The sequence below is a fragment of the Panicum hallii genome, chromosome 7 (genome assembly GCF_002211085.1).
Source record: "Panicum hallii strain FIL2 chromosome 7, PHallii_v3.1, whole genome shotgun sequence".
NCBI lineage: Eukaryota > Viridiplantae > Streptophyta > Magnoliopsida > Poales > Poaceae > Panicum > Panicum hallii.
Window position 1 is genome coordinate 2523744 of NC_038048.1, and position 14505 is coordinate 2538248.

General features: G+C 47.9%; 3 protein-coding genes across 3 annotated transcripts; 2 read left to right on the forward strand and 1 right to left on the reverse strand.

Moving 5' to 3' along the window:
* Positions 1–1105: 1105 nt before the first annotated feature.
* Positions 1106–2566, reverse strand: LOC112901492 (acyl transferase 15-like). Its single transcript, XM_025970422.1, has one exon. It carries the CDS (start codon positions 2530–2532, stop codon positions 1279–1281), a length of 1254 nt encoding a protein of 417 aa, XP_025826207.1. The 5' UTR covers positions 2533–2566; the 3' UTR covers positions 1106–1278.
* Positions 2567–3559: 993 nt separating this feature from the next.
* LOC112901576 (G patch domain-containing protein 8) lies at positions 3560–6984 on the forward strand. Its single transcript, XM_025970518.1, has 7 exons — positions 3560–3776; positions 3876–4137; positions 4962–5116; positions 5350–5493; positions 5597–5703; positions 5822–5984; positions 6428–6984. Exons 1-7 carry the CDS (start codon positions 3774–3776, stop codon positions 6512–6514), a joined length of 921 nt encoding a protein of 306 aa, XP_025826303.1. The 5' UTR covers positions 3560–3773; the 3' UTR covers positions 6515–6984.
* A 3320-nt stretch (positions 6985–10304) lies between these two features.
* On the forward strand, positions 10305–14124 carry LOC112898841. Its single transcript, XM_025967142.1, has 3 exons — positions 10305–11348; positions 11474–11574; positions 13126–14124. The coding sequence occupies exons 1-3, from the start codon at positions 10666–10668 to the stop codon at positions 13881–13883; spliced, it is 1542 nt and encodes a 513-aa protein (XP_025822927.1). The 5' UTR covers positions 10305–10665; the 3' UTR covers positions 13884–14124.
* The last annotated feature ends 381 nt before the right edge of the window (positions 14125–14505 follow it).

Genomic DNA, 14505 nt, shown 5'->3' on the forward strand with positions numbered 1-14505 from the left:
GTCGCGGCGCCGTAGGCGCCAAACCAAACAGGCCCTTAGTTTTTTGGAAAAGCTCCAGCTACCCAAACAGGGCCTTAGTGTCCGGGAACGATGCTCTGCAGTTTTAGGTGTTTGGTTGCCTGCCCGTGGCGCCCTCTGGCTCTGCGTCGCCGGCAAGCGTTGTCCTCTGCTCTTGGGTGAGCAGGCGGCAAGTTGTAGACAGCAGGCCGTTCCCTCGTGAGACTGGCGCCTCTTGGTGATGTAAACGAGATTGCTGTCCAGTCAGAGTTTTTTTTTTCCCGTTCTCCATTTGTCTCAAGGACTCAGATATGCTTCGTTTGCTCTGTTCATCTGTCCTACCAATGTCGTCCAAATAAGATTGTTTACATCAGGATGGACATTTGCTCCGTGTGTTGAGATGGGTATTCTATTTTCAGTGCTAGTCCCGTTGATGTGATTTGGCACCAATTTTCAACGCTACTTGGAAGTTTTGAGAAAAATGTGCACAGATTTGATGTGTTCCCTGAATGGACGATGGTCGTGTTATGGTAGTAGTTCACAATTATTCAGAGATTGGCGAGCTGCCATAGATCAACTCAAGAGACGTGGGCTTGGAGATTGGCTTAATTTCCATCGTTTTCATTTGTTACAAAGTTTAGTTTGCCTTTCACTTGTACATGGACTCGCCAAAAACCTCAGCTCTAGAATTCAACAAGGGGTAACTTCACCTCTACACAAACACATGGTCACCATATCGCATGTAGCCAGCCCGTGAAACATAAGTTTCCCGATCTCAGTATAGACTTATTAGCTTATGCGGCAAACCAAACAAGTGTACGTTGCGTACACAAGGCTTGCTTATTAGGCTGCTCAGGTTAAGATCATATATAGCCGGGCTATAGTCCAATAATCAAACACACCTTGCTTCTACCATCCGCTCCAATCTCTCTTTCAAAAGTCAAAGCACCTTGGTGTTTATTTTTTCGCCTAGCGCAGCTTAGAACTTGATCTAGTACGGTTAAAGAACTCATGGTCACCTAAACATTATTGCCAGATTCATACATCACGCTAAAGTTGCTTGTTTCAGATGAATACAGTACGATTCTAAAAAAAAAGATGAATACAGTAAAGAAAAAGTTACCACGCTCGGTTGACTAAAATTTTAAAGCTCAGTCGCATAGGGTACATCATCCACGCTAATTTGAAATTGTCGAACAATAAATACAGTCAACTATGTAGCTGCCGTCCAAAGTCCAAACTATCTGCCTTTTATTGAACCGCAGACTTATCATGGCTCGACTACGTAGCTGTGGTCAACCTCGCGAGCTCCCCGAGGAAGGCGTCGGCGTGCTCCGGCTTCACGCAAAGCGACGACACGTTCATGGCGTCCCCCCGGCACGGCGGGCACACCATGCAGCCCGGCAGCAGCGTCCGCTCCTCGTGCCACATCACGCGCGCCGCGCCGCCGCCGCCGAAGTCCGCCGCCTCGAAACCCAGGTTCAGCCAGCTTACCACGGCGAGCCCGTTGTACCACTCGAGCTGCTGCACTTCGGCGCCGCCGTCGGGTGCTGCGGCCTCGCCGTCGCTGGAGCCGGACAGCAGGTCCGGCACCTTCTCCTTGGCGCGCCTGATGAGGCGGGCAAGGTCGGCGAGGCTGCTGCTCGCCACCGCGCCGCTCGTAGCCGGCACCGTCTGCCCGACGATGCAGTTGCCGTAGTAGCCGGCCGTGGCGCCGACGAGAGCGCGCGCGTTGCACGGGAAGGAGAGCGGCGCGGTTGTCTCGCCGGGAGACATGGCCGCGCGGGTGCGGCACCGCCAGATCACCGCCGCGACGGCCTCGAACGACGTGCAGCCGGTCTCGGCCTTGATGCGGCCGATCAGGGTCAACGGCACGGCGATGTCATGGCGGACCAGGTACTGGGTTCCGTTGTCATCGACCGTCGACTTCTTCGCTGCGACCATGGACGACGGGAGGCCCGGGACCGAGTCGTCCCAGCGCCGAACGGGGACGACGGACGGCGGCGACACACCCCGCGCGAGCTCGCCGACGGCCTGCAGGAACTGCCCAATCCCCGCGCCGTCTGCCAGGACGTGGTTCCACGTGACGCCGACGGCGAACCCGCCGCAGGAGAACTCCGTGACCTGCAACAGCAGCAAAGGGTCAGCGTCGTGGCATAGCACGCCGGGGCAGCGGGCGGTGAGGTCCATCTGCGGCAGCGTGGCCACGGCCTCGTCCAGCGCGCAGCCGGCCGACGCTCCCACGAACGCCACGCCCTCGCCGGTGCACGCGATGCCGCCCCTGCCGTCGAGGCGGCCGGCGGCGGGGCGGTAGTGAGCCAGCGCCCGCGACAGGCCCCTCTTGATCGTCTCCACGGGCTCGTGGATCGGACGGTCGAACGCGAGCAGCAGCTTCATCGGAAATGGCAGCATCCACAGGTCGAACGAGGAGAGGGCGACTGTGTCGGCAGCTATCACCGGAGCCGCCGCCGTCTCCGACTCCGATGGGACGACGAGCACCGGCGAGGACTTGGTCACCACCACCGCTGCGCTCATTGTGCTGTGATCGATATGGTTCTCTCGAGAAACGATTGTGTCTATCGATTCTCTCCAAAGCTAGACGACCTCTTTTTTTATACAGGGGCCGCTCGAAGCTGCCAAAATGGTGGTCGTGGTATCGATCTGAAGCATCATTGTACTTCAAATATTTTCACATGTACTTCATTAACTTTGTCAACTTGGATGCAGTTCGTTAGTCAATGTTTACTAAAAATTGAGAATCTCAAGAACACCAACTAGGATAGCAAGCACGCCGGTGTTTGATGGACTAACTAGAACATGGATTACTTGGTCAAGGAAACTTTTTGCTGTATTTTGTTTGAATGAAATTCTAAGTGATCAAATCGAAACACGAAATGGACGTAACGAAAATTAACTTAACAGAAAATAGGGTGGTTTAGAATGAGTAACAGAAGTGGTGTTGGAATGTAAGGATGAGTTTGGTTAGGACAGCTAGGAACAAAGAGGAATATTCAACAGCCGTCCCTGCGGATAGCGTGAAGCTATTGTTCATCTATCTCTCTGGCCAAATTAGAGTCACCATGTGTTTAGAATAAATGATGAAAATTTAAAGAAAAATATCTATAGCCACAACACTAGAACATTGTAAAATGCACACCCAAAAAGAAAGGAGAAAAGATTTGCAATTTTTTTAAAAAAAATTAGAAAGAATGAAACATCAAATTGTATACGAAATATGAAATGATAAAGAAAGGGGGAGGGGAGACATGAAAATAAACACAACATGATCCCTAAATAAAATTCAAAGACGAAGTAAAAAAAAGAAAAACAAACAAAAAAACAAAATGGGCTGGAAGAGAAGTCAAGAGCCATTGAGAAAAGTATATGGCATGAAGGCTAGAATTTTGGACTATCTAAACACAAACAAACAGCCCAGGGCGGCAGGTATTCGATGATCGAAAGGTGTGGAAAATTTGACTGAAATGTCCGGCTCAATCCATCTTCTTTAGCCGGCCCAGTCCAGTCCAATCATTGGCCCAATCATACACCAACAGAAACCCTGGGGCTGCCGCAATCTCGTTCCCGTCCCCTACCGGCCTACCCCACCTCTCGTCGCTACCTCTTCATCGGCGCTCCCCCGCCGCCGGCCGGCCGGCATCCTCCCAGATCGGCGCCCCAGCCGCAGCTCTCCGCGCGTTCCGCTCCCTCTCCCGACCCCCACGAAAACCCAGTAGCAGCCCCGTCCCCCTCTCCCCCTCCCTTGCTCGCGGCCAGACATGGTCAGTACAGCACGGCCACTCCGGCCCTCTCGATTTCTCGCGCGGCCGCTTGCTTGTTCCGGCTTCGAATCCGCGTGTCTTACTCGTTGCTGTGTGCAGGAGAACAACAAGCAGCGTTGGAAGGCGGCCCAGGAGGAGCAGGGCGGCGGCGGCGGCGGCGGGCACCAAGTGGATCTGGATGACGAGGGCGACCTCGAGGAGTTCCGCCTGCCGATGAGCCACCGGCCGACCGAGAACCTCGACACCGAGGGGCTCGAGCAGGCCTCCGTCCACACGCAGCTCACTGCCTCCAACGTCGGCTTCCGGCTGCTCCAGAAGATGGGATGGAAGACCGGCAAGGGGCTCGGCAAGAACGAGCAAGGTATTCCCCTTCCTCTAATACTATGCTCCCTTCTTTGCCGCGCAACTGTACCCCCCATGCGTTCATGTCATGAATGACTCCGTCTCAGTAGCTGTCGCAGTTGAAAAATCCACAGTGAGGGAGTTGCATTTCCGCTTATTAATGATATAGAATCGGTAAATTCACATGGCTGTGGCATGTTGAACGAGGTTCCCTGGTCATCGATTTATAGTTGTTTTAGACTGAATCTATCGACATGCTCATGTTCGTTCAATCATATGCCTGTCATGCTAGATCTCCTTGGTTGTTGAGCATAGGTTAGGATCAATGACAGTCAATTTGCTAATGTCAGTACGACGCTAGCCTTTAATTGCTTCACCCTAATCTATCTCATCAGCTACCATAGTACACTATCAGTAGCTATTTCCTCTCTGTTTTCCAAAGTTTTCGTAGGAAAGAGTGGGCACATTTTGTTGTCTGTCTTGTTTTAGCAATAGCCTTCTTAACCTGTACATATGCCTTATAATTTGCAGCACTACTCATAATTTGCAGCACTGTGAGTAGTATATTCATCTGAACATTTGACACGATTCCAAATTTATTTTTCGACTTACTAAAGTCCCTTTTGAAAGACATAAATGCTGATATACCTTTTGCATTTACTTATGTTCTGCTTCACTATTCTTGCACTTAAGATGTTTTGGTGCATAGATATCCCTTTTGATATCTGTCACTTTCTACACCAGTAGCGCAGTTGATCATCAAAGATTCACCTTGTATTTTTCAGCTAACTAATATGGTGGTGTTTCTACACCTTAAGAATACTTATCTTTGTTGTGATGCAGGTATACTAGAGCCAATAAGAGCTGACATCAGAGACGCAAAATTAGGTGTTGGGAAGCAAGAGGAAGATGACTTCTTCACATCTGAAGAGAATGTACAAAGAAAGAAATTGAATATTGAACTTGAGGAGACTGAGGAACATATAAAGAAGCGTGAGGTATGCAACTGACTACTTGATCTAATTTCTGTACATTCTTCAAGTACATTTTCTAGGTAGATGCCTGACATGCTGGAAACCTATATGTAGTTGTAAGTGTTATATAGCTTGTAGGTAGCTGTGCTTTCATGATGTGAGAATGGCTAGTGTCAACCATTAGAGTCTTGAGCATTCCGTACACTTTTTATTTGGTGGTTTCTTTTCCCTGCTTGGTGCAAATCATGACAATCCAGGTCATAGCAGAGCGTGAGCACAAAATTCGCAGTGAAGTCAAGGAGATACAGAAGGTGTTCTTCTGCAGCCTCTGCAATAAGCAATACAAGCTGGCTCATGAATTTGAGAGTCACTTGAGCTCATATGACCACAATCATAGGAAGGTAATACATTTTGCATGCTCTTTCGACTTCCCTAATGCATCGTATTGGATTTTTTTTTCAGTATATGTTTATCTGCACCATTCTGAATACCTTTATTGTGCAGAGGTTTAAAGAAATGAGAGAAATGCAGAGCAGCAGTGGTAGCCGTGATGACAGGCAGAAACGTGAACAACAACGGGAAGAGAAGGAACTAGCAAAAATCGCACAACTGTATCCATTCATACTCTATTTAATGGTTTATTCAATACTAATCTATGTTATTCTTAAGATATGCATTAAGAATTTGGGATCTATGGTGGATCATTTAATTTCCTTAATGTACCTTCAGAGCAGATGCTCATAGGAAGCAGCAGCAGCAGCAGCAGCAGCAGAAGCAAGAAAATTCAGAGGCCCCAGTAGAGAGTGTTGCAACAAAAAACATTGCAGGCCCTAGCAATCAGGATCAGCGGCGAACATTGAAGTTTGGATTCTCCAAAATGGCTCCTTCCAAGGTGGATGTCTTGAGGATTTTCTGCCCATTTTGTTTGCATTTCAGGACTAAATTTCATCACTAACAGATGATTCCATGAACCATATATAGTTGAGATGTTGAGTGTCAGCTGGCAAATTTTTGTGGCCACTGCTGAAAATTCTTGTTGAATTACAATTCATGAAAATTGGCTTTCCATTTCCTACAATCTCCAATAGTTAGTGTTACTGCAGTTTTGATCTGTAATATGGTTTGTTCTAAACAGAGAACAGGGGTATGAGTCCGCAAGCTACATGCCACTGTCTTGCCTTTTTCTTTGATTGTTAAATTAAACTCGTAATACTGTTGTATCATTGTTACTCGAAATAATTGATCACTCTGAGAATGCTTATTGAATCTTTCCTTTTTACTGCAATGCCTATGCCTATAATTGCTAGATTGATCACATTTTCTTTGCATGTACAGGCTCCAGTCGGCAATGCCAGCAAGAAGCCAAAGGTGGCTACAAAAGTTTCTTCAGTCTTCGGCAATGACAGTGATGAGGACTCGTGATCTTTGCCAGAGGGTGGTAGCACTACTTGCACGGAAAATGACTTCAAAGGCCCCATGGGAACGTGAGATGCCATTTATGTATCACCTTCTGTTGTGCCACTGGCTTGGTCCCGCTACGGATGGTGGCATCTCGACAGCCTCATATGAACAAACAGGAACTTGAGCGCAGCATCTCGACAGCCTCATATGAACAAACAGGAACTTGAGCGCAGCCCCGCGAATCGTATGAACTAGAGGGTACATTGTACAAGGAAATCTGTATTGTTCTTGCTGGATTTTGAAAGCTATTTATACCAATTCGTCCTTGCAGTGGTACAATGCCCTTTAATTTGAGACGCGCCTTTGTAGTCTGTACTATCACTGTTGGCTTTTAATGTAATACCTTTGTATTAGATGCTACTGTTGAGTCACATTTTGTATCGCAAAGTTGAAAGCATCTTGGTGGGGACCTCTTGCTGGTTCTTTGCTCTTGAGGACAGTGGATCAAGACCTAAGTTTCTTTTGCGTGTCACTTCAAGTTGCGATTGCTTAAACTTGAACTTAACTGCGATGAGTCGCATGTTACAAAAATGACATTTTTTTGGAGAATAAAGTGGTGAGGGCAATCAAAGTGCAAATGGATGGTCTATGGAGCCCATGAGGGAGCTGGATCTGCGTCCTTGTGTTGTGGTCCATGAGAAGGGATGCATTCACAGGTAGCCATGCTTGGTCAGAGATGAGAGTTACTCGTATACATGTGGATCAGATCACCTGCATCATACACCTTTACTCCTCACACCTCGACAACAAGTTATTGCACAGCACAGATCTGTGGCGTCGCCATTTGCATGCAGATCAAGTCAGTGCGTGCATTGCAAGCATGTCAGAACCGATCAGGTAGGTATGTACATACACATCATCCAAAGATTACAGTCTAATCCAAATTCAATTATTATATTGATAATATTACTGGTCTTTGCTTTTGATGTCAAGTACGTTTTAGAAGAGTTTAGCAGACTGATCGTATCTCGATTGGTCTCTTTTCTCGCCCTCCCTTTTTATCTTCTTTGTTGCGGTATTCAGACACAGGGCGAGATGGTCCTGCATTGCATAATAGGTTTGGTTGGGGGTCTGCTGTGAAACATGGTGCCATGCGAACCGGCAGCTAGCTCATCCTGAAGATGCCGTATACCTACCACGTAGTATCTCACTGATGATGGTGGTGACGAAAATTCAGACAACACATGATCGATCTGAAAAATGAACATAATACAGCATTAATCCCATGTTGTCTTTTCAGGCAAACATTTAACTAGCCACAGGGGAGCTGATTACTGTAGTTCAACTGAGTGACCATGCTTGTCTTCAGTGCTGATGTTGTTGGACAAGGCCAGGCCACAAGGAGAATACAGATCTCTCCACGTGGCCAGGCCAAACATTTGACATTGATTGCATGCTGGTTCACCTATAGTGTGGGTACAAAAAAAAACAGAGAAAATTTTGGTTGAATTTTTTTGAAAAATGCAAAACAAAATCAGCCGTTTAGGCGTAGTGTAGACAAGAAATTGACGTTTTTTCATGATGATGAATTTATTCATGGTCAGAGCTCTGGTTGATCCAAAATTGTTGCAAGTGGTGGGACAGTGAGGCAGGGCAGTGGTTGGACTTGGACATGCATGGCAGCATCTGCCTTGTTCTGTTGTGCTCTGGACTCTGGACTCTGGAGTAGCTAGCAGTAGGATTGACATATATTATTAGGTGTTCTGTTTCTTTTTTTTGATAAACTCCAGGTGATCTGGTTGAGCTTCCTCCAGCACAGCACGAGAGAGTTGCTAACTCTGTACTAAACAGATTTGCTATTCTCAGCAGCTTACCTGCCTCCAGTTGCTGCTTAACTGCCCTCTCATTTCGTCCTTGTCTCTTTCTTGGTCTCTTCTCTCCCAAATAAAAAAAATTGTAATGGTGTTGATGTCAGATTCATCTACCTGTCCTGACCTGTTATCAAATTATTATTTAATGTAATCTCTCTCTACAGGGAGACACTGTGGTTTGCATTTCTTACCAATAATTTTGGATGGAAAAGATTGATGGTGCCAGGCCACATGGAGACAGATTGGTAGGTCTTGTGACCTTGTCCAGCAACATCAGCTATGTAGACATGGACATCTAATATCGTTATATCGTATATAATGCAAGATACAGTTGCTATTAAAATTTTTGCAAAATGGAACATGAAAGCAAGTAGGTTTTCCCTTCAAACAGGTGCCAACTAATTCTGCTTTCAAAAAGTTAACAGGTACGAATCACCAGTCTGTCAACAATTTTTTCCACAAGAGAAAGTACTTTCTTTCTTCAGGGAGAACCCTAACCCGTTGTAGGCTAATTCTGAGGCTAAGATGATGTCTCCTACTACCTACTATAACACGTATAACGAAACATACAGGATATGAACAAGCTTTGTTAGGGATGGAAGTCACTGAAGATGCTTTTCACTTTCTCTTTTCAAGGACACCGTACCTTTTTTTCTGATCAGACGTCTGCATAACAATTCTTAATGCAAAAATAACAGCATCATGACGAATATTAATTGAGCTTGACTTAGTTCTACATGGTCGCCAACTGTTTATTTCCACATGGGGTTTTAAAACAAGCGCAGCTAATGTACCACGAATAATTAGCTCAAAGCAAATTCTGCTCATGGCGTCTTGTGTGGTACTCCCTGCGTTCTGAGGTACAAGGCTATGTGGTGTGGGAACCTATGGACATTTTTATTTTTAACCATTGCTCAACATTCTCCCATAGACATTTATGAGTGTATACTTCTTTTCCCAAAGATTTTAGCAGTGGGGATATGGTGGGGTTGGCCCTACCATTCTCTTGGTTTAAAACCCTGCCTTGCCAGTTTTGTTATTAGATCCAGCATTCACTTGGAGGTAGGGGCCATGGTTGTCTAGGTGGGGATGATGCTCAATCACTACTCCTTCCAGGTGAAAACATAATTGTGTAATGTATTTATGTATGATTTCACATACCAGGTGTGTGTGTATTATGTTGTGTTGTGCTCCATTATTGTCAATTTTGAAGAAGCACATTGTTTTTTAGTTGGAAGGCATGTTCTGTGAGATATGCAATTATGTATTACCGCATATTTTCGCAGAATAGACATTGTGCATATATGGTACTATACTTATTAAAATAATTTTCATGGTGAGGTTGATTCGAAAGCAAGGTTATGTTTCGGTTCTCTTTACCTCACCTTCCCCGACCAATATTTTTCTTGCTTTCTTAAGAGAGCCAAATTGGCTCATCCACTAGCATGGCTTTTCGTGCCACTAGCATGACTAGCCAGAAAGGTCCATTTAGTATGACTCCTGCTAAAGTCTTTTGCATTTTAAAAAAACCTGAGTGCTCCTGAACGGAAGGATTTTCTACTTATTCACAAGGAGGCATGAAAAAAGACCAAAGTGAGAGGTACAACTTCTGTTACCAGTTTCTTCCATAAGCTATTTGTTGCATGAACATAACTTATATCAATTATGCGGTGAGCTAAATATTGGTGCACAGGCCGAGAAATGTACTGTCGCCTTTTCTTTACATAGAGCATACTAGGATTTGGGAAAAAAACTTTGATCGTTAAATTTTCCTTTTAATCAATTGTTAAAAATCAATGCTATATTCAAAGATATGTGCTATCTGGTATAGATTTTAGACAGTATACATGGATATATTTGATTATTTATTGATCAAGACTTACAAGGTAAGATTTTGATGCCCTGTTGTAAAGAAAAGGAGGGAGTGCTTGGTTCTCAGTGAGCAGGCCACTCCATGGGCCTGGAGTCCTGGAGGTTGCATTAAAGGTTTTCCTCCATTTTCACTGTGACTTCATATATGGCATACTCCCTCCCTATGTTGCTCCTCTCCATCCCAACGCCCAAGAGAGGAGAAAGATAGAGAGAATGGGTCATAACTACCCATAAGCAGGGGCCTTGGACTTTTTGATGGGTACTTTGAGCTAGCTCTACCAGGTCCAACTTCCTACACCTTTCTTGCTCCTCTCATCTCCATTCCCAAGCACACAACACACCATACATACAACAGGGCTATTTAGCATATATAGGTGCTAGTAGTAAGAGTGCAAGGACACACTAGTAGAGCAAAGGTTTCATTCATACATGGCTCTCGCCACTCTCCTGCTCCCCTCCTCCACGGCCAGCAAGGCCGACGCCGGCGACCACTCCGACAGCCGGCGGCATGACCACCACCACGGTAGCAAGCGCAAGAAGAAGCCACCGCCATCACCGCAACCGTCGCTCTCGTCGGCGCCAAGAACCCCGCCAGGCGCACGAAGCCAGCGCGGCATGGCCGTGGCCGCGTCATCCAAGAAGAGCCCCAAGGTCGCCGCGGCGGCGGCGGCCAAGAACCGCCCCCAGTACCAGCAGCACCGAGCCCAGTCGACGAAGAAGGCTGCGGCGACGTCCTCCTCCTCCTCGTCCTCGTCGTCATGGGAGCAGGTGAAGAGCCTGCTGAGCTGCCGGAGCGCGACGGCGGCGGCGCGCGTGCATGACCCGGCGGCGCCCTCGGCGCTGGCGCGGCTCCGCGGCAGCGGCGCGGGTGCCTGCGGCGCCTCGCTCTGCGCCATGCGCGACGTGGTCGACGCCGCCTCCTCCGCCGCGTCGTCCGCCGCCGCGTCCGCGTCCGCGTCCGCCGACCGCGACACCGCTCCGCTGAACCGCCGCCGCGCGCACCGCGCTGGCTCGTCCTCGTCCTCCGCTGCCGGCGCCGGCCACCACTCCTCCCTGCGCGGCCTCTCCGGCTGCTACGAGTGCCGCGCCATCAACGTCGAGCCCATGTCGAGGTCAGCTCATCAAGCTTGTGATTTCTTAAGCTTCGCTGATAATCAAGATGATTAAGGCAATTATGATGTGGTGATTGCGCCTAGCTAACCGTGATTAATCTGTTAACAAATGATTAATTAATCAGGCGGTACCCGAGGCCGAGGGAGCTGTGCGCCTGCCCGCAGTGCGGCGAGGTGTTCACCAAGGCCGACAGCTTGGAGCACCACCAGGCCATTCGCCATGCAGGTACCTTCTTAACTGCTCTCCACTCTCTAGCTCACTTCCTTCCCGTTCATCAACATCGTAGGGGGGGGGGGGGGGGGGATAAATTAGATTTCCCTGAATTTGTCATTGATTTCTGTGAACTCTATCTTTTTTGTTTTTGTGTGTGTGGGATGAATCCATAGTAATACTAGTTTGTAAGAAATTTAACAGAAAGTAGACTTATATTAACTTTTTCTAGAAAAAAGATGGTGAAATATAACAAGCTTTAGGTCAAGCCAGGTGAAGCTAACATTAATGGTGTTCGTGGTGAAGGCTATAGATCTGTGGGACAGCTAGCGTCGGTGTCTGGTCAATGTGATTTGTTAATCATGATCAAGTGGTTCTACCAAATTACTACATCCACTATTATATAAAAAAAATTCAATTACTACTCCACAACGAATATACTAGTCGAATTAGTCTTTTACAAGAGTAGTATAATCTCTTGGCACATGTATCGATGCATGTGATGTTAGTGGAGGCAAGCCAGATGAGAGGAGACAAACAGAAAGGGCAGGAAAGATGCTGCCCATCAAAGTTAACCCCCCCCCCCCCCCCCCCCCCCCCCCCCCCCCCCCCCCCCCCCCCCCCCCCCCCCCGCTCCCTTTTTTCATCTTTTCCTTTGTCTTTTGTGGTTTACAAGCAAGCAACAAGCACTGCATTCTCCAAAAAAGCATCAATACTTGTTTATGTAACCGGATCACACAAACAAATCTATGGGCCATGATCCAGCACAAACCCAGTTGCTTGCACTATGTAGCAGCTGCAGCAGAGATGAGCTGAGGCTCTCACTGCATTAATCAATAAGCATGCATATGGTGGTGCCTTTGAGTTAACAACAGTCACATGAAAGATAAAGAGGCTCCACATGACTAACAGCATATAGTACTGGACATGAACAGCTTGTGGTACAGTAGGTGACATAGTATCCATCATCCCAACTGGACTTGTAATGGTTGGTGTAGATCACTCCTGTAGGCTGCATAAAGCTGGAATAATTCAAAGGGACACATATTGATTCAGAACTTCTTGCTTGCTTAGTCTGAAACAACTAAGATGATTGCTAACTCGTCAACATGACAAAGTTCATGATGATGTACAATAAAATAAATAAACAAAACAAAAAAAAAGATGGCATGGCATGCATGAAAAAGTAGAGAGAATAACGAGTTCCATTGCAATTGCATGCATGTGTGTGTACCGTGCCTGTACATGCTTTTGAGATGCTTTAGGTCAAGAAAGGTGTCCTGAGTCACAGGACAGTTGAAGCCATTTGCCTGAATGACATGAATGCCATGCCATTGCCATTCCTCACCTGTTCATTTCAAAGATGGCACCGGTACCGCCGTACCTGCATAGATTTCAGAACATTCATTGCACTCTGTCCACTGTCAAAGGTAGACAGACAGATTACCAAAGCTAGCTTGCTAGCTAGAAGAGTTAATGGCCGTCACATGCCTTGTTGCTTTTGGTTAATCGCGTCTTCTCCGGGCTAATCAATGCTGCCGGCCGGCCATGATCTATCGCTCGCAGTGTCGGAGCTTGGACCCGAGGACTCCGGCCGCAACATCGTGGAGATCATCTTCAAGTCCAGCTGGCAGAAGCGGGACCGCCCCATCTGCCACATCGACCGCATCCTCAAGGTGCACAACGCGCCGCGCACCGTCGCCAGGTTCGAGGCCTACCGCGACGCCGTGCGCTCCCGCTGCCGAGCCACGGCGGCCCGGGCAGCCGCCGACGGCAACGAGCTGCTCAGGTTCCACTCCGCGCCGCTCGCGTGCGCGCTCGGGCTCAGCGGCGCCACGTCCCTCTGCGCCGGCGCCGCCGCCGACTCGTCCAGCAGGAGTAACACGGCTGACACGGCAGCGTCGTCGTCCTCCTCCTCGGCGGCAGGTCCTTCCACCGCCGCCACGTGCTGCGGCGTGTGCACGGCCATCCGGCACGGGTTCGCGCCGTGGGTGGGCGCGCACCCGCTCGGCGTGCGCACCACGGCCAGCAGCGGCCGCGCGCACGACTGCGGCTCATCGGCGATGTCGTCGGCGCAGGCAGCGAACGCTGATGACAACGGTGGCTGCCGCGCCATGCTGGTGTGCCGCGTCATCGCCGGCCGCGTCCGCCGCGACGGCGACGCCTGCACGTCCGCGGCCGGGGAGGAGGGCCCGTTCGACTCGGTGGCCGGAGAGGATGCCGCCAGCAGCAGCGTGTACGGCAACCTCGAGGAGCTCTTCGTGGCCAACCCCAGGGCCATCCTGCCGTGCTTCGTCGTCATCTACCGTGTGCTTGAATCTTAATTGAATGAACTACACTATGCTTCTTAATCACTTCATATACATTTTGTGGTACTAAACAAGAATGGCGACCAAGATCTCATGTCTGTGTTAGTTTTTCTTCATTTTCTTGTGAAATACTACTACTTTTATATGCCCCATATATATATTATGTTTGTAACATTTTATTTTGTAGTTTCATCGTCAATATATGTATATGTATATATATGAAAAAAAGTTAAAAGAAGGATGATTCGCTAGTTTAGTCAAAAGTTCAATAATGTGATGATCCAATCTTTTCGACTTGTCATTGCATTTGTACACGAACATGCTTATTTCTCTTTTGCATGTCTACATATATTAGTTGTGGTTATGCACATCTTTTTGTTGTCACCAACATCACATGCTTCTTTCCCTTTTCTTAGAGCACATAGGATTTATTGTGATCGAGTAGTTGTGGAAGTGCTCAAGTCAACAGCTGCAGGTGGACCTTCTCCTCTGCATGTTGAGGTGACTAGCCCATGCCAGATCCATCCACAGACAGGCGGAATCTCACTGGTCTCTTCGGAAGATGTTGATGGCTGCTGTTTTGCTCAAATTCCATCATATGTTTCTCCACAAGGTCAACCACATGTGGTGGATCTCA